The sequence below is a fragment of the Sciurus vulgaris genome (assembly GCF_902686455.1).
Source record: "Sciurus vulgaris genome assembly, chromosome: 12".
Lineage (NCBI taxonomy): Eukaryota > Metazoa > Chordata > Mammalia > Rodentia > Sciuridae > Sciurus > Sciurus vulgaris.
In genome coordinates, this window is record NC_136473.1 from 28,633,912 (window position 1) to 28,655,267 (window position 21,356).

A 21,356-nucleotide genomic window follows, 5' to 3' on the forward strand; every position below is an offset into this window, starting at 1 on the left:
CTCTTAAAACCTGAAAATATCTTCCAAACTACCAAAAGTCCAAGAGAGCTTCAAAAGAGCTTCAAAAGAGGGATAGGGGTTGGGGTTAGAGGGCAAAAAAAAAAAAAAAAAAAAAAAAAAAAAAAAAGGAGGGGGGAAGCTTTAAATAATATGAATTACTTCATTTTTTTAGACTTTAAATAATTCTACTATATATTTCTCATTACACATTATTTATTAAAAAATAGAAAAATCACTGAAAGAGAAATATTTTCCCTTACATCCCTTTATCATCCCTGAATCTGTCTTCTTAAATATATCTCATGATTTTGTGAAACTTCAGGATAATACAAAAGGGCAAGAGTAATATTTTTTAAATCCAACTGTTGTTTCATAATCACCTTATAAACTGCATTTCAACCCACAACTTCCCTCTACTTCAAAGTATCCTAACTAAATACAATTAGAAAACTACAATTTCCTGTCTTAGTCTTCTCTAAAGTACAAGAGCCTCTAGAATATCTCAGTGACAACCTATAATATTGTTTAATATTATAATGTTACTATCAGCAACCCATATCTAAACATGTCTATACAGCTTCCTAAATAAGTCAGATCTCCATTAAGTCTTCCATATACACTAATTACAAGATGATTTATAAATTACAAGTGGTAAGAAAGACTGTTGGTGGGGAGAGTTATTCTTTTATTGGCCTAACAGTGTGAATGTACTTAATGTCACTGAACTGTTCACTTCAGAAGAGTGAAAAGGTAAGCTATCGTGTGTTTGTTTTATATACACCACAAAAAGGAAATTTAAAACAAGTAATATATTAAGACTATAAGTATCCGACAGTATAGTGCTGAAAAGAATCTTTAAAATTTTGTATTATTAAACTGACATAGGAATATATAAACCAATTCTGTAATGTTTAACTATTAGGCATGTAGGCACAGTGTCTAGAGCTCACAGTAATTTTAGAAGCACACGAAAATGTTTTAAATTATTTTAAAATAAGAACAAAAATAAACCTTCACATCAAAGAAAATTCTTTAATATGTAACATACATATATATTTCTTTCATACAGATTCATTCTAACTTTTTTTTAATGGAGAAAGGAGCCTCTGAAAGCAAAAATGCTTACAGTCCAGGAAAGTCATAATGTGACTCTTATATGTTTTCCACTTCCTAATATAAGAATATTAAGGTACAACAAGAAACTACAAAGATATGCAAAACAGTAATCTAAAAGACAAAATCACATACATGAGCAATTTGAGCCTGACATTTTTAAAAAATCTCAATAATATTAAAATGGTATAACAATTACTTAGTTCTTTTCAAACAACCTTTTTTTTAACAAGAATTATAAAAGAGATATCCCACTTATATAAACAAATAAATAAATGTTTGAAAATTAAGTTAATGAGAATTTAAACGCCAATAACTTTTTTTTTTTGGTGGTGGGGACAGAGATTGAACTCAGGGCCACCAACTACTGAGCCATGTTCCCAGCCCTATTTTGTATTTTATTTAGAGACAGGGTCTTACTGAATTGCTTAGCACTTCACACCAGCTGAGGCTGGCTTTGAACTCAAAGATACTCCTGCCTAAGACTCCCAAGCCACTGGGATTACAGGTATGCACCACTGTGCCAGGCTAGACACCAATAATTCTTAAGAGAGGAATAAGTAAGTGGGAGGAGAAAAAGAAGAAAAGAAGGGAAGAGAGGAGAAAGGGAAAAACCTCTAAATAAAACAACAAACAGACCATCCCTCATTAATAACTAACCAAATTATTTTTTAAAAATTACAGAATAAAAAATATGAAAGTAAAGATAAAATGAAAACCAACAGAATGAAAAGAGAGGAGGGACTCTGCAACTGGAATATTTATAGTAGATAAACTTTTATCTCTAAAATATACAGAGATGGTTCTTGGTCCATACCCATCCTCAACAAAGTGTAACAAAATATGATTTTAATCAAAAGCAGAAAGATTTAAATGCACTTAACTACTGGCCAAGCACTATCAGAAACACTTTTTTATATTAACTAATCTCACAAATCAACAAGAATCCCACCCATGAAGAAGACACTATTTTCAATTTTACATGGTAAAATAGAAAAGGCAGGCCCAGAAGGGCAAGTTAATTATCCAAAGTAGCATAACTAAGTAGTTACAACCAGAATTTGAACCCAACTTCTTACCAGTCATGTAAGTCTAACTGGTTTATCCTTAATGGGAAGATTTTTCAAATCTTTCTAGTAAAAACATTCTCTTTTTAAACTAATTTTTAATATGGCTTACCTTCTAATCCTTTTCTTCATGTTTATAAAAAAGAAGAATGAATAAAAACTCTTTGAAGTGTTGAACACTTACCCAGTACGGGACTGGCCAACCTTATCACAAATATCCAAGATGAGGCCCCAGTCCTCAGCAGTATTCATCTCACTGGTTGCTTTCTCTGCCATTGTAAAAGGAATTACAAAAACACTATTTTAAATGTCTTCTAAAAATATGTAATCATAATCAAATCATCAAACTAGTATAATCAAGCATCAACATAAAACCCAAATAGGTGCCAACACTCTGGTTAGAAAGATTTTTGTGTTTACCTTTAAATGGGGAAAGAGCACATTTATTATCACAAATTTTCCCTATTCACATTTGCTTTACACTTAGAATAAAATACAGGCCATGGTTTTTCTTTATAAAAACAAGTAATATACAGGTCTATCCCCATCTGCAAACAGAAAGACTAAAGTAAGAAACATTATTTTCATTATCAAAAAATTCTTAGCTTTATTTGCCATTGAAGGGACACAGGCTAGGCCCAGATCTCTATCAAAACACTTCACATAATTTATTTGGCTAGGTTTGTTGATTTGTTTTTGTTTCATTTTGTTTTTGAAAGGAAGAGGAGGGAAATGAAGGAAAGAAAGAAAATGAAACTACGAATATTTTTCCTTAAACACTTCGACATATTAAAAGCATCAAGAGGTATGGTATATTGAACACAATCTTCTATTTTAGCTTTCTTCCTTAATTGTGAAAGAATGTTTTAAAAAGACAAACACACAAGGACATAGAAAACATGAGGTAAAATTAATAGTGACTATATCCTAAAAACTTTATAAAACATATACATATGGTAACCTATATAGAAGACCCAAAAGGGAGAATCATATAAGGAAAAAACCTTAAAAACTAGCCTCTATTATACTACTGAATTCTCAGAAGGCTGGAAAATGATTAGCAGAAACAATGGTAATGAAAGTGAAGAAAAAATACTTAAAATTAGGAAAAATTAATAAAAGTTCTTTGAAATGTAGTTAGTTCACTACTTTCTCTTCCTTACACAAGGCCACTAGAAGCACCTCTCCCCAGCTGTAGCAAAAAAAAAAAAAAAAAAAAAGTGGAGGTTTGTTTTCAAGAGGTCAAGCAAAGCTTTTCTGTACTAGTGGACACCATGCATCGTAAAGACATGGACACAAAAAATAAAGGAAGTACTTCTGGTTTCCAATCCCACATGTAGGGGCTTGGAAGTCATCGCTCTTTCCTAACAAGTATAACACTGAATAAACTGAAAAATTAACAACTCTTCTTAAATCTTTCTGGGAAGAAGCTTACAGAACAAGCCCCTGACTCCCAAAAATTAAGAGAAACAAGCCGATGCAGAGAATCACAACTTAGCACAAGCAGAAATAAGCTCCAAAGGAACCAAAGCCAGAATGGAAAATCTAAATGCAAACTGACAAATTGCTGAAGGTTCAGAGGGCAAGAGTTAGTTTAAAATCCAGCAGGACCAAATCATAAGGGAATCCCCACACCTTTGTAAGAATTAGAGTGGGTTTCACAGTGAATATATGAGAAAAATCTCCCTGCGCTAGTGGCAAGAAAGGGAGAAAGGAACAGAGTTTTGAAACAGAGAACTCTGCTCTTCTTAATAAGGACTGCCTTGAAGACAAATTATTTTACTAGGCTCTAACTAAACAAAGTTTTACCAGAGATTAAGGTACCTGAGGTAATCAGAAAGCTTGGAATGGAACCACCATTTGACCCAGCTATCCCACTCCTTGGCCTATACCCAAATGACTTAAAATCAGCACACATCAATATTCACAGCTGCTCAATTCACTATAGCCAGATTGTGGAACCAACCTAGATGCCCTTCAGTTGATGAATGGATAAAGAAACTGTGGCATATATATATATATATATATACACACACACACACACACACACACACACACACAATGGAATATTACTCCGCCATGAAGAATGATAAAATTATGGCATTTGCAGGCAAATGGATGAAACTGGAGAACATCATGCTAAGTGAGATAAGCCAATCTCAAAAAACTCAAGGACGAATGATCTCGCTGATAAGCGGATGAGGACATATAATGGGGGGTAGGAGGGGTTAGCGTTAGGGTTAGGGTTAGGTTTAGGGTTAGGGATAAGGAGGGTGGTAAGAATGGAGGAAGGAAGGACTGTATAGAGGGAAAAGAGGGGTGGGAGGGGTGGGGGGAAGGGAAAAAATAACAGAATGAATCAAACAATATTGCCCTATGTAAATTTATGATTTTTAAATAAAAAAAAATAAAGATATGGAAAAGAAAAGAAAAAAAAAAAAAAGGCACCTGAGGTAAGAGTGATTTCCATCTCCAGCTCCCTCTACCTTTCTAACTAAGCAGAGAGAAATACCAACTCCAGCCCACTATGTGGGGGGAATACTGAGAAGCATTTGTAAAGTTCACAGTCCAGATGCACAGGGTCAATAAAAGACAGACATAATCATAGGACTATAATACACTTCTCCTCCACCACGTCTTACTACCAAATCAATAAGTCCCATTTAGGGCTGGGGAGATAGCTCAGTCAAGTAGAGTGCTTGCCTTGTAAGCACAAGGCCCTGGGTTTGATCCCCAGCCCCCCCCCCCCCCCCCAAAAAAAGTAAGTCCTATTTAAGGGCCACTAAAGACCTGAAGTGAGTTTCTATTTTCCATACACCAAAAATTTACTTATTGCAGGGCTCTGCAGCACATGGTTTTAATCCCAGTGGCTAGGGAGGGAGGCTGAGGCAGGAGGATCTTGAGTTCAAAGCCAGACTCAGCAACTCAGCAAGGCGCTATGCAACTCAGTGAGACCCTGTCTCTCAATAAAATACAAAAAATAGGGTTGGGGATGTGGCTCAGTGGTTGAGTGCCCCCGAATTCAATCCCTGGTACACCCAACAAAAAAATTTACATATCATACTAAATGGCAAAAACAGCATGAAAATAGAGCATAGAAAATCATACTGATATATGGCAGGATATCAAAATTATCACACTGAGAATTTTTGACACTATAGTTATATTATAACTATATATTATATAGTTAATTATATCATTAATATTATAACTATATATTAACTATAGTTAATATGCTAAGGGCTCTGATGAAAAAAGTAGACAACATGCAAAAATAATGCAAGTAGAGAGACAAAAATTCTAGGAAATAAAAAAGAAATGCTACAGATCAAAAATCATGTAAAGAAAGACTCTTGGATGAACTCTCTAGTAGACTAGAACCCGAGTTTGAGGATATGTCTGTCAATAGAAACTTTGAAAACTGAAAACCAAAAAGACTGAAGGGAGAGAGAACAGAATATCCAAGAACTGTGAAAAAAGTACACAAGGTGTAACATGAATAACAGAAACACCAGAAGGAGAAAAAAGAACAGATTTCTCCCAAATATCGAACATCAAAAAGACCCTGGGGGCTCTGGGAACACCAAGCAAAATAAATGTCAAGAAAACTACACATGGGCATATTCAAACTGTAGAAAAATCAAAGATTAACAACAACAACAAAAATCTTGAGAAGGCCAGTGGGGAAAAAATGCCTTACAACAGAAGAACAAAGAGAAGAATACGTCTGACTTCTCAGAAATCATGCAAGCAAGAGTGACATTAAGATTTAAAGTGTTTGGAGAAAATAACTGCCGAACTAGAATCCTGTACTCTAAATTTATTCTTTAAAAGGAAAGAGAAATAGTTTCTGAGACAAATACTGAGGTAATCAATTACCAACACCTGTCTCACTAAATAAGTTTTTGCTTTTTTGCAGCGATGGAAAATAGTATAGGTCAGAAACTTGGATCTACATAAAGAAAGAAATAGCACTGGAGATTTAACATATGAAATATCTGAAAGTAAAAGAATTTTTCTTTTTCTGACATAGATTTATTCAAAATAGCAGCAATGTATTCATTATGTACATGTGTGTAAATATATAGATGCAGATATATCTCTTATGTGTGATTATACATAGGTAACATGAATGACAGCAATGTTACAAAGGATGATAGAGAGAAAACGGTGGTATTAAATTATAAGGCACTTGCACTACTCATGAAGTTGTACAATGTTATCTGAAAGTAAACTTGGATTAGATGTAAATGTACACTGCACCCTCCAGGGCAACCATTAAAAAGTCTAAATAGAAGTATAACTATGCTGAAAAAAAAAATAAGGAAAGAGAAAAAGTGCAATCATAAAATACTCAATTAAAACCACAAAAGGCACCAGGCGCAGTGGCGCACACCTGTAATCCCAGCAGCTCCGGAGGCTGAGTCAGGAGGATTGTGAGTTCAAAGTCAGCCTCAGCAACTTAGTGGGGCCCCAAGTAACTCTGTAAGATCCTGTCTCTAAATAAAATATTTAAAAAGGGTTGGGGATGTGGCTCAGTGGTTAAGTGCCCCTGGGAGGGAGGAAGGAAGGAAGGAAGGAAGGAAGGAAGGAAGGAAGGAAGGAAGGAAGGAAGGAAGGAAACTACAAAAGGAAAAAGAAGTGTGGAAAACAGAATCAAAGAACAATGACAACAAAAAGAAAACAGTAACAAATACAGTAAATAAAAACTCATCAATATTAATAGTCACTTTAAATGGTCTAAATACTACACCAAACAAGACTGTCAGAATAGATCAAAAAACAATACTATATTTATCTACAAGAAACCCACTTTAGATATAAAGACACATGTAACGACAATTAAAAATAAAAGATGAAGAAAGATAAACATATGGTCCCTTATTAAAAACAGTTTAACTTTTGGTCACATTTAGTACAAATCACACTTCAACTTTTTCTTTTCCTGAGCTTGTACAACTCTCTCTCATAATGTTAAGCAGTGGCAGCAAGCATCAGCTCCAGTCAGTCACTGGTAAACAACAGACACTCAACAATGTACTCTCCTTAAGCTAGAATGTCCAGCAATTTAGCTGAATTAAGTACATTTTCCCTTGTTTTTATTGGTGGATTATAATTGTACCCAATATTGGGCTTTCTTGTGACATGCACATAACATAATTTGGTCCATTTCATTCCCCAATACGTCCCCTTTCCCTCCCCTCTTACCTCCACCTTGATCCCCTTCCTATTCTACTGGTCTCTCTTCATTTTCATGAGATTCTTTTTTATTCTTTTTTTCTCTATAGCTTCTGCATATGAGAGAAAACATTTGACCCTTGACTTTTGGAGTTTGGCATATTACTTAGCATCATGTTCTCCAGTTCTAGCCACTCACCAGAAAATGGCATAATTTTATTCTTCTTTATGACTGAATAAAACTCCATTGTGTATATATATTACATTTTATTTCATTACTCATCTGTTGACCAACACCTAGACTGGTCTAAAAACTTGACTATTTTGTATTTCACTGTTATGAACATCAATATGCACATATCACTACAGTATGCTGTTATATTTCAACTTACAATGGGTTTATCTGAACATAACCCCATGTGAGCCAAGAAGTGTGTGTACTATGCTAATACTAGTTAAGACAAAAACAAGAAAACCAAAAAGTGAAAAGTAGAAAGTAGTTATGTTATTTTTAGACACAGAAGACTTCAGAGCAAGGAAAGTTACCAAGGACGAAGAGGAGCCCTACATAATAAGGGGCAATTTTCCAGAAAAAAACAACAATCCTTAATGTGCATACGCCTAATAAGACCATCAAAATATGTGTGGTAAAAACTGACAGAACTGTAAGAGGAAACAGACAAGCCACTATTATTGCTAGAGACTTCAAAAGCCCTCCATGAGAAATGGACAAATCAGGCAGGCAGAAAAATCAGTAAGGACGCAGTTAAACTCAACACCAACATCAATCAACAGGATATAATTGACAACTATAGACTATCCAGTAGCAGCAGCATTTGTATTCTTTTCAAGCTCACATGCAATATTCACCAAGATAGACCACATTCTGAATCATAAAACACCCCAAAACAAATTGAAAAGAGTAGAAATCACACAATGTCTGTTCACAGACCATAAAGGAGTCAAATTAGAAAATTAGTAAGAGAAAAATAGATGGAAAATACCAAAATACACAGAAATAAACAACACACTTCTAAATAACATGAATCAAAACGTCTCAAGAAATTTCAAAATATTTAAAACTAAAGGAAAATGAAAACACAATCTATCAAAATCTGTAGGATGCAATGAAAGCACAGAAGAAACTTTTCAGCATTCAATGCTATAATGTTAGAAAACAATAAAGACCTAAAATCAATAATATAAACTGCAACTTTAGAAAAATAGAAGAGCAAATTAAATCCAAAGTAACAGAAGGGAAAACAAACATGAGAACATAACCAGTGAAGCTGAAAACAGGAGACCAAAACAGAAAATAAATACAGTCAAAAACTGGTTATTTTATCAATTAAAAACCTCTAATCAGGCTAACAAAAAAAGGGGGGGGGACATAAATTAATATGAGAAATGAAGGAAAAGACATGGGCATAAAAGATAAACAATGACATATTATGAACAAATCTATGCCCACAAATGTGATAACCTAGATGAAATGGACTAATCCATTTGAAGATACAGTCTGCCTAAATTGATATCTGAACAGTTTTATTATCTATTAAAGAAACTTAATAAAATTATAACCTTCCCAAACAGAAAGCACTGAAAAATGGTTTTACCAGTGAATTCTACCAAACAGGTAAGGAATTCTTTACGATCTTTTGTCAAAGATAAAAGCAGAGGGAATACCTCCTGACTCATTCTATGAGGCCAACATTACCGTAATACCCATACCAGAAAACATTACAAGAAAACTAGAGACCATTATCTTTCATAAGTATAAATGCAAAAAACTCAACAAGATATTAGCAAATTGAATCCAACAACGTATAAAAAGAACTTCACTTCAAGACCAAGTGAGATTTATCACAGTTATGCAAAGTTGGTTTAATCTTCCAGGAAAAGACTAGAAGACTCTCTTAATGCTTTAGCTCATGCCAAGAGGAAAGACTTACAGATACTAAAAATGTAATACTGAGGGTAGGGGAAGAGATTCCATAGTAAATAGCCCACAAAATATCTGATGTAGTTCAAAATCAAGAAGGCCTAACCACACAATCAGGGCTTCCGATGTGCTTTTGAAGTATTAACCATGGCAGACAAGCAAAATAATCAAATGAGAAAATATTCTAACATGAAAAATTAAGGAAAAGAAAAAGAAGAAAACAGAAAAAAGCAACTTAGGAGAAACAATGCACAAGAGGCAAAACTTCATAAAAATATTATTTTTCAAGATTACAGATATGTAGAAAATCACCAGTCTTTACTGGAGCACTACAACTCATCAAAGAACAGAGAGATTGAATCACCAATAACAGACTCATTTTTTTTTTAACATTAGATTTTGTTTTAGTTGTAGATGGACACATTTTGTTTATTTTATTTGTTTATTTTTATGTGGTGCTGAGGACCGAACCCAGTGCCTCCACATGCTAGGCAAGCACTCTACCACTGAGCTACAACCACCAGTCCCAACAGACTCACTTTTTAACCTGAGAAGGAGTAACCCATAACAAGATTCATATTTGTAATGGTTGGTCTTAATTCTGTGATAATATAAATCCTGCTTCCCTCCTCTCCTCAATGCCCTGCTGCCTGGATCACAAGAACACTCACTTTCAAACTTGACCTATTACTGAGAGCTTGAGGTAGGTCATAGCAAGTGCAAAAGCCGAAAATAGAAAATAGCCAATTCTGTCCAAATTCTTTGCAGGCTTTAAATACCTGATCTATGTCACATCCCCAAGGGTTATACCATCACCTACCAGTTGATCACTAACACTGGAGAACTGGAATAAGCATCTAGTAAGGAGGCAGTGAGTGATAATAGAGATATTGGTAATGTATGGGTATTTGTATACAGGATACCTATTCCTAGCTATCTTTATTATCATTTGTCTATTGCTATAACAAAATTATAAGATTGGGTTCTTTATTTTATTTATTTACTTATTTATTTATTTACATGTGGTTCTGAGGATCGAACCCAGGGCTTCACACATGCCAGGCAATCACTCCACCGCTGAGCCATAATTCCAGCCCATAGATTGGGTTCTTTATATTTATTAAAAAGGTTTAGCTCAAGTTTGTAGCCTAAAGTTCAAGATCAAGCAGCCCCATCAGTTGAGCCCCTAAGGGTCTTGTGGCTAAGAACATCACAATGGTGAGAGTACCTATGGAAGAGATCTTAGTAGTAAAATAGGAAACCAGAGGGATTCAGAGGTCACACTCATTCTTTTTCTAACAACACACTCTTGTAGGAATTAACCAGGATCCAGTGGGAACTACATCTCTTCCAAGGATGGTGTGTCCAATGACCTAATTAGCTCCTACTAGGTCCTACCTCTTAAAGGTTCTACCACCTCTCAGTATCATCATACTGAAGACCAAGCTTCAAGTCCATTAATCGTTGAAGGACACACACAAACCATAGCATCATCCTACCATCTTCTAATGTGGAAGATAACAAAAGCAAGTTAAGTATATACAATGAATTCTTTGTGTAATTTAAAAAAAGGCCCAAAACATCTGTGATTTTGGCATTAGGGCTAAAGGTAAAAGTTTCATAAGCAGTATGGTTTTGTGAAGAAAAGATGAAGTTAAAACTATTATTTTCTAAGACAAAAACAGGATTTGGGGACAAGGGAAGAGACAAAAATAACACAAACTTGCCTCTAAAAAAGTCAGAGCTTTATTATGGTGAATTTTATCCTCAAATCTTTATGGTCATACTCAAAAAGAAGAAATAAAGAAATTTGCTCACTAGTACTCAGAAAATCCTACAGGAGAACCTCAACTAAATTTCAATAGTCTTCTCAATGAATTGGAGAACTTTTTTTCTGATAAGCAGATACTCTGATTCTCTCAAAATTTATGACATCAACATTTGGGGTGGGGATAAATGCTGGCAAGACGACTCTCCAAAACTGCCAATGGACAATGGGTTGTGGTTCAGGGGGAAAGCCTGTGCTTAATGTGCATGAGGCTGTGGATTCAATTCCCAGCGCCCTAAAGGAGAAAAAAAACACTCGGGGAGGGGAAAACATCTTGACGCCCTAACTAGAACAAATGAAAAGAAGAAAACGTAAGGCAAGAGCATCTAAACCTGAAAAGAAATGGAAGGTGAGACTAAAGAGTTATAAAGAAGCCAAAAGTTAAGAGGTCTTATATGTTAAGAAGTTCAACTTGCCTTTAAAGATTTTAGATTTGATGAAATATTTCACTCAGAGGAACCATACAATTAAGTTTATGTTTTTTAAAATATCACTATCAGTAACCTGGAAAATGGGGACAGACTAGAAGCAGAATACAGTTAGAGACTACTGTAGTAATCTAAGAGAGCAGTGATATAAACCTGCCTCAGCAGTTGCAGGAATAGAATGATTCAAGTACTATTAGGAAGAAAAAGGACACAGTCTATAGCAACACTGGAATTCCTGAGGGGCATATTCATTTTGCCTGGAACATAGTAGACAAAATACATTTGTTTCTTGGAATGTTGAGAATTGTAACAATAGAAGTGAAAAAGGACTCCCAGGCCAGGTGCAATGGCGCACGCCTGTAATCCCAGTGGCTCAGGAAGCTGAGGCAGGAGGATCATGAGTTCCAAACCAGCCTCAGCGAAAGTGAGCTACTAAGCAATTCAGTGAGACTCTGTCTCTAAATAAAATACAAAATAGGGCCAGGGATGGGGCTCAGGGGTCTAGGGCCCCTGAGTTTAATACCTGGTACCCAAAAACAACAACAAAAAAGAACTCCCAGGCTCTTGACCTATGTGACAAAGTAAACAACTGATGTATGAGTCATCAAAACAGAGGAAAAGAGAGCTGGGGATATAGTTCAGTTCCTAGAATACTTGCCTGTCAAGCACAAAGCCCTAGGTTCAATCCCTAGCACCGCAAAAAACAAAGGCCAATATCATTCTAAATGGTGAAAAACTGAAAGCATTCCCCCTAAAAACTGGAACAAGGCAGGGATGCCCTCTTTCACCACTTCTATTCAACATCGTCCTTGAAACTCTAGCCAGAGCAATTAGACAAACCAAAGAAATTAAAGGGATACGAAGAGGAAAAGAAGAACTCAAACTATCCCTGTTCCCTGATGACATGATTATATATTTAGAGGAACCTGGAAATTCTACCAGAAAACTTTTAGAACTCATAAGTGAATTCAGTAAAGTAGCAGGTTACAAGATCAATGCTCATAAATCCAATGCATTTTTATACATAAATGATGAATCTTCAGAAAGAGAAATTAGGAAAACTGCCCCATTCACAATAGCCTTGAAAAAAATAAAATACTTGGGAATCAATCTCACAAAAGAGGTGAAAGACCTCTACAATGAAAACTACAGAACACTAAAGAAAGAAATTAAAGAACACCTTAGAAGATGGAAAGATCTCCCTCCCATGTTCTTGGATAGGCAGAATTAATATTGTCAAAATGGCCATACTACCTAAAGTGCTATACAGATTCAATGCAATTCCAATTAAAATCCCAATGATGTACCTTACAGAAATAGAGCAAGCAATTATGAAATTCATCTGGAAGAATAAGAAACCCAGAATAGCTAAAGCAATCCTCAGTAGAAAGAGCGAAGCAGGGGATATCGCAATACCAGATCTTCAACTCTATTACAAAGCAATAGTAACAAAAACGGCATGGTATTGGTACCAAAATAGACAGGTAGATCAATGGTACAGAATAGAGAACATGGACACAAACCCAAATAAATACAATTGTCTCATACTAGACAAAGGGGCCAAAAATATGCAATGGAGAAAAGATAGCCTTTTCAACAAATGGTGCTGGGAAAACTGGAAATCCATATATATGCAACAGAATGAAATTAAACCCCTACCTCTCACCCTGCACAAAACAACTCAAAATGGATCAAGGACCTCGGAATCAGACCAGAGACCCTGCAACTTATAGAAGAAAAAGTAGGTACAAACCTTCAACTTGTTGGTTTAGGATCAGACTTCCTTAACAGGAAGGACTCCCATAGCACAAGAAATAAAAGCAAGAATCAACAACTGGGATAGATTCAAACTAAATAGCTTTCTCTCAGCAAAGGAAACTATCAGTAATGTGAAGAGAGAGCCTACAGAGTGGGAGAATATCTTTGCCACTCATACTTCAGACAGATCGCTAATTTCCAGAATCTATAAAGAACTCAAACTCTACACCAAGAATACAAATCACCCAATCAACAAATGGGCTAAGGAAATGAACAGACACTTCACAGAAGAAGATGTACAATCAACAGATACATGAAAAAATGTTCAACATCTCTAGTAATAAGAGAAATGCAAATCAAAACTACCCTAAGATTCCATCTCACCCCAATTAGAATGGCGATTATCAAGAACACAAGCAACAATAGGTGTTGGAGAGGATGTGGGGAAAAAGGTACACTCATCCATTGCTGGTGGGGTTGCAAATTAGTGCAGCCACTCTGGAAAGCAGTATGGAGATTCCTCAGAAAGCTTGGAATGGAACAACCATTTGACCCAGCTATCCCACTCCTTGGCCTATACCCAAAGGACTTAAAATCAGCATACTACAGAGATACAGCCACATCAATGTTCATTGCTGCTCAATTCACCATAGCCAGATTGTGGAACCAACCTAGATGTCCTTCAATTGATGAACGGATAAAGAAACTGTGGCATATATATACAATGGAATATTACTCCTCCATAAAGAATAAAATTGGGGGCTGGGGAGATAGCTCAGTTGGTAGAGTGCTTGCTTTGTAAGCACAAGGCCCTGGGTTCGATCCCCAGCACCCAAAAAAAAAAAAAAAAAAAAAAAAAGAATGATAAAATTACGGCATTTACAGGCAAATGGATGAAACTGGAGAATATCATGCTAAGTGAGATAAGCCAATCTCAAAAAACTAAAGGACGAATGATCTCACTAATAAGCGGATGAGGACATATAATGGGGGGTGGGAGGGGTTAGCGTTAGGGTTAGGGTTAGGTTTAGGATTAGGGTTAAGGAGGATGGTAAGAATGGAGGAAGGAAGGACTGTATAGAGGGAAAAGAGGGGTGGGAGGGGTGGGGGGAAGGGAAAAAATAACAGAATGAATCAAACAACATTACCCTATGTAAATTTATGCTTACACAAATAGTATGCCTTAACTCCATGTACAAATAGAGAAACAACATGTATCCCATTTGTTTACAATAAAAAAAAAGAATTAGTGAGAAAAAAGTTTCAATATAGTTTTGACCATGCTGAATTCTGATTCCAGTAAAGAGTCAGAAAGTCAAGCATATTTACAAATAACTCCATGAGTTAGATCTATTTCATCTCTATTTACAAAAGTGGAAAGTGTACTCAAGTACCTATCCTGTTCAACTACAAATTATGCCCATTTACAGGTGCAATTCAAGTCCAGAGCAAAGGTGTTTTCATCCAATCACACGTCAGGAGAAAAAGTATCTGGCTGTGGTTTATGACAGTGATTAGACCAGGCAAAATGGATTAAACATATTTCCAAGTCTGTAGGATGTGAACTGGTCCCCAGTAGTATGACTAGGAATGCAAATGCCCTATTATGAAAACAAAGACAGGATGACTTAGCAGAGACAGGAATGACTCAAAGATGCCTCTTGGGCTTTAGGCCAAGACAACTAGAACATGAAATTACCAAAGAATGAATGAAGAACCAGACTGGGAAAGACAAGTTTGGTTTTTTGACAGATTTAGTTTTAGATGATAACAACAGCCCAAATAGAAATAAAATATTGACAATCTAGAAAAATATTAATAATTAATTATTGGATAAATTCAGTGCTCACTATGTAACAGGCATTGTCTCTAAGGTACTAGGGATAAAAATGAAGAGTTCTCATCCTCATGGAGTTTACATTCCACACAAGAAACAAGCAATTAATTTAACATCAAGTAGTTAAGTGCTATAAAGAAAAACGAAGCAAAGAAGCAGTAAGGGCGTAAAGATAGATATTTTTTTAAAGAAGATAACTAGAGAAAGCCTCTTTTAGAAAGTGACTTTTTAAAAAATATTATTTTAGTTGTCGATAGACCTTCATTTTATTTATTTATATGCAGTACTGAGAATCGAATCCAGTGCTTCATATATGCTAGGCAAGCACTCTACCACTGAGCTACAACCCCAACCACAGAAAGTAACTTTTAAGCAAAGTCCCAAATGATGAAATGAACATCAAGACCTCAAAATATGGAGGCAAAGAATATGGCCTAAGATAGATAGCTACAGGGACAGAAATGAACTTGCAGTGTTCAGATTCAAGAAGCTTGGCATGATAAAGAATCTGGAGATCATAATCACAACAGAGACCCAGAAAGGGGTCAGACTATGGACCAGCATAAAGAACTTGCATTTCCCTTTAAGTGGTATGGGTAGCTACTGGAGGGTTTTAAGCAGGTAAGTGACATTATCTAACATTTAGTAAAGATCACACTGGCCTTTGTAAATGAGAACTGATTGTAGGGGGCAAATGTGGTAACAAAGACTACCAGAAAGCTCTTGCTATAGTCTGAAAGAGATTATGATGACGTGATAACAATGCCGAGGTGGGAAGAAGTAATGAGATTCTGGATATATTTCTTAAGTACAGTCAAACGATCTTACTGATAGAATGGATGTGGAGTGTGAAGGAAAAAGAATCAATGATAAACCCTAGACATTAAAACCTAATAGCAGGAAATAATAAGGGTACCCTCTACTAAGATGGGCAATTGAAAGAATGAGAATAAGAGGATATAATGAAAGAAATGAATTAAAATTTTTGATGTTTATTTTTAGACCCTAATAGAATCCAAGTGGAGAGGCTGAGTAGATGGGTATCTAAGTCTGGAATTCAGGCTGAGACTAAGTACAAAAATTTAAGTACTATGAATACACACATTATTTAAAGTTAAGAGATTAGTTTTTACTTTAAACTTACTTTATAAATAAAAAGCATAGAAACTTTTCTACTGGTTTTACAAATACTAACTTAACTCTCTAAACAACCCTCTAAATAAAAGAACTATTACTATCCCTATATCCCACATTAAAGACAAGAAAGAAAGAAAAAAAAAAACAAAAAAAAAAACAGAATATCTAACCAACTAGCCCAAAGTCACATTGTTGACAACCAACAAACCTGAGATTTGAATTCAAACAGTGATGCTCCACAGAGCCTGAAACCTTAATACTAAGTTAGGGTGTTCCCTAAGATATTGAGATAAAAAAAAAATGTGAAAGGAAAAGAGACTAAAATTGAGCCTCGGAGCAGTCAACATTTGGACAGTGAGAAAAGGAGAAGAAAAAAAAAAAAAGGTTAAAAAGGAGCTAAGCAGAAAATGAGAAAGTGTGGTGTTCTGGAAAACCATGAATAAAGTATATCTATGAGAAATACTTAAGGGATCACCAAAGGAATGGACAAGGAACAGACCACTGAATTTGGCAAGATGAAAATCAGTAGTGACTTTGAAATGAAAACTTGATGGAATGATTTATCTTTGCAATTTAAGAGTTGTATTAAGAAGAAATGTAACGTCCAGACTGAGTTTCATTTATTCAGTAAATGCATAATGAATGTTTATTAGCACTAGACACTGGTCTACATGGCTGGGATACAGTAGTGAACAAATTAAACAAAAATCCCAGCCCTAAAGAATTCATATTTTATTAACATGCTTAGGAGCTTCTTCAAGGAAAAAGTCATTGCCAGTATTTTGCTTCAATATAAGAAATGCTATATTATATCTATATCTGATTGACAGTTTTAGTGTATGAATAAAACTGAAGTCAATTTGAAGTGCAAATGCATATAAATGTTAAGTGATTAACAATAATGTCAAATGAGTACTTTGATATAGCCAAAATAATCACTGATGGACAGGTGAGAAGTAGTACTGTTAAAAGCATTCTACTACTATATTTTATATGCTACTAATAAAAAAACTAAACAGGGAACGCTATTGGACTCTGTCCAAGCATTATTAACTTGATATTTCTGATAGGTTATCTTAGATAAATCTTTCACAATATTTCAATACATAGATTATGAGAAGAGAATTGATCTAAAAATCAAATCTAGACAACTTTTTAAAAGTAAGATTTTCTGGAATAATACAATGTGTCTACGTTCAGAAGCTTACTGTCTAGAAGTCTTGTGAGAACTGAAACATTCTCAACTCAGTAAACATTAAACACCTATTTAGCACCACCAAAATAATTAAGGAGCAAAATACAGGATATAAATACCTCTAATAATGCTAAGTAATTTGGTAAAAGAAAAAAATGCAAAGGAATTTGCAGGAGTTTGGAAAAAGATGGAAACTACAATAGACCACAGCAGATGTTCTCAATTAGGAACTATTCTGACAACTCAGGGGGCATTTAATTATTCTTGAAGACTTTTTAAAACATGACTGCTAGTGGAATGCCACTGGCATCTCATGAGTAAAGACAACAAATGAATTGTATAGACTTTCATAAAGACATTTATTTAGTCCAAACTATCTATATGTTGCTACTGAGAAACCCTAGGCTACAATTATCAGGAAATAATTCAGGCATAACAAGCTGGATTCTGAATTGACCTATAACAGGAAGATATACAGAAAGACATAAGAAATAATAGAAAACAAAAGCATAAAGGCAAGAAGGAACCTGTGTTTCAACTGGGTGGTGCAGGTGCAAGGAACAGGTTTGACATTTAGAAATTTGTTTGAATCCAAAGCAAACGCGTTCAAAACATCAGTAGGAGCATGCATGAGGCCCTGAGTTCAATCCACACCACCACAAAAACAAACAATGTTAGTGGGATAGAAAGGTGATTGGTTATTTGGTAGTTAGAGCATATGAAACCATTAAAACCAGATAAAGGTGCTGGAAACAGGAAAACCAAGTATTGTTTTATTTTAAGCATTTGTTCTAGAGATTGATACAATATGTTATATAAAATTGCTTACACTGTGGTAGGCCCTCCACACATACTGTTTCATTTAATAACAGAACAGAAATGTGTTTTCACCATTTTAAAAATTAGGACACTGGAACTCAATTTAACTTTATTATTTCACTGTGAACTAGGTACAGGCAGAGATAGGACTGAATTCTTTTCTAGTTTTAACTCAAATTTCCAAGCATCAGTGAGAGACGTGTTTTAAGGGAAGAGTTCAAAAGAATAAAATTCAAAACTCGCTTTTCATAATTAAAATATACAAAGATGTATAAAAGTAACTCTATAAGGTTGTCCTCCTATTTCTTTACTATACTAACTTAAATTCTGTCTTACAGGTTTTGGATATGGTATTTGGCTTGCTTTCACTTCACACGTGTGTGCCAAGGTAGTTAGTTCCTATGTGCACCCAACTAACCCCAAAATTCTCTTCCCAGAAATTCAAATCCTGTTATGATTACCTTTAGACCAGAAAAAGGAAAAAAAGAAAAAACTAACTTGTTGAATTGGTATGATCGACACCCCAAGGTTCGGAAAACAAAACAAATTTAACATTATACATGCTTTCCCCGATTAAAAGTCTTTTTCCACACTTTTTACAATGCAGAGACCCAATCTAAGAAAAGCATTCCAAAAGACTCAGGTCCTCAATTCAGTTGTTGCCAAGTATTTCATCTTCATGTTTCCCAACATTTTTTGGTCTACCCTTAACCAGAGCTTTCTCCTCCAGTGCCCTAAGTTAGGAAAGAGATTTTTAAATCCTGGGGAGCCTTACCTAAAACACGCTCGTAGTTTCAGACACTTAACATTTAAGCAGGGGAACACTGCTGCTATAGGGCTTACAGCCCTATCCTAGCCGAGATATGCCTTAGTCTGAGTTCTTCCAGCACCAGATGCTACACCAGCTGCTCCTCAGAGGCCTTTTACACCAACCCCTTCAGCAGTTCCTTCGAAATCCACGGTCCTAGCTCAAGGCCCATTTCGGAGGTTCTGAGTCCCACTTCTTTCAAACTGTATGCGCCAAGACCTAACCTTCTTCCATTTCTCAAAAGGAGCTTCAGGAAAGGGGAAGAGCTTGGTCATGGCCCTGGGGGTCCAGAATGGACGCAGGCAGAGTGGTCTCCTAGTCCGGTGGGAAATAGACAGGGAGCAGTAGAAAACACTTACCAACATCCTGGTCGAAGGGATTGGTGGCAAAAAGAGGCATCTCCACTGCCTACCGAAGTGTCCGCAGAGACTCCCCCTAGACAGCACGGGAGTCACGGTGAGAGGTGGGAAGGAAGACTCCTCCGGCAAAAACAGCGAGCGACTGATTCTACAGTGTCCACGACAGCTCCTCCTCTCATCCACCCCCAGCAACCGCGGCAGCAGCGGCGGCGGCAACAGCAAAGAAGCTGGGCAAGCCCCCGCGCGGAGCATGTCGGGAATCTAGGCGACCTCGGCGCTGCCTACCCAAAACATTCCCCGCAAGTACAGGTCCACCAGAGGGAGTCCCCTTTGGCTGCCTCCTTTTTTTACTATAGACTTGTGAAAGTATGATTGGTGGCTTCATTTTCTAAGTTTTCCCTTGGCTAGGAGTTTCCGGAGGACAGGGTCCTCCAGGCGCACCGAAGCCCACTAATGACCCCACGAGTGAATCAGAGACTAAGGAGAAAGAAAGAGGGTCGGATTTGGGGAGAGTGAATTCCTTTTCTTTTCTGTTCCTTGGGTTGCTGGTGATAACGCTATTGTACCTCCGAAAGGGAATGAAAATTCCTTTGGTTCACCTTCTAAGTAAAAAAAGCTGTGAGTTCAGTTTACTATGTGAGGTGACAAGAAACTTGCTTGAAGTCATGTGAGCTGGAGGAATTGGCTCAGGTCCCTAAAGAGGGGAGTGTCAGGGCGCACAGCTGCCTCGGGGAGGCGGAGGTAACGCTGGCTCCTTCCCGGGCGTCCCTGAAAGCCCCGCTGCGAAGGCTTTTGTCGTAAGACGTCGGCACCTCTCGACTAACCGTGTGGTCGCTAAGCTGCTGTGATGATTGGGAGATGACTCTTCGGCCGCCCGAGATAGCCGCCCTGAGCTGAGCAAAAAAAAGGAACTCTGAAAAATTGAGCTAGAAATGGATAACCGATTCCTGGCAGCTAAAATGTTGAGTTAATCATTTTACTTATTTATAAGTGTATGAAACGAATAAAAGTTATCCTTGTCGCGTACAAGTTTGAAGGCGTCTTCTAGAGATTTTGCGTCCCTGTTGGAACTTCACTAAACTCATCTTGCACGTAAATTGAAGTTAGGTAAATTACACCCAAATTTCAACACTTCCTAATGTAGCATGGAAACAAATACTGACATGTTAGCACTAGGATTAGTAACAGTCTCAGAACGTGCTTACAAAACTCCATTTACTGTGAAGTCCCACTTCTGAAAGTGAAAAATGAAAAATTAGAGTAGCAGGTAGTTTTTTGTCCTTTGGTCAAAGAGAATCAGGGAGGTGGGGGACTTGTTTTCACATATTGTTGGTTGAAGCGTACATTAACAATTTTCTTTAGGGAAATATTTGGAAGTGTGTAACAAGCTTCTGAAAATGCAAATAACTTTGGACCCAGCAATTCTATTTTTTTTTAAAGATTTTCCTAAAGATGTTCTTTTGAAAACATGAAAAAAGATACGCACGGCAGCATTGTTTATAATATTAAAGCAGTGTTTAACTACTAAAATGTCCCACATTAAGAGATTGGCCAAATTACTTCATCTCTTGGTATCTCAGTTTCCTCGTCTGTAAGAAGCAGAAATAATAAGGTTGTGGGAATCAAGTGAATAAATACAAGCAAAACCCTCATAATAGCATCTAGCATATAGTAAGTGGTAAATAAGTCCACACAATCATAATTAATATCGGTCAACTTCTAGTACACATGATGTAAAAACTATAGGGCTGGGGAGATAGCTCAGCTGGTAGAGTGCTTGCCTTGCAAGCACAAGGCCCTGACTGAGTTCGATCCCCAGTACCGCAAAAAACAAACAAACAAACAAAAAAAACCAACTATATAGCCATTTAAGATGATACTATAGAG

General features: G+C 36.3%; 1 protein-coding gene across 4 annotated transcripts in view; it reads right to left on the reverse strand.

The window, feature by feature from the left end:
- The window catches only part of STAM (signal transducing adaptor molecule), a 68,440-nt gene extending 48,745 nt beyond the window's left edge, over positions 1–19,695 (reverse strand). For 3 of the 4 annotated variants that reach the window (XM_079108174.1, XM_079108177.1, XM_079108175.1), the window contains exons 1-2: positions 19,470–19,695; positions 2,365–2,449 (exon numbers count right to left, since the gene is read on the reverse strand). In XM_079108174.1, the coding sequence (XP_078964300.1) occupies positions 2,365–2,449; positions 19,470–19,509 (125 nt within the window). In that variant the 5' untranslated portion in view covers positions 19,510–19,695. The remainder of the gene's footprint in view (positions 1–2,364; positions 2,450–19,469) is intronic. The other variant, XM_079108176.1, reaches the window with a different exon arrangement.
- Between the last annotated feature and the right edge of the window lie 1,661 nt (positions 19,696–21,356).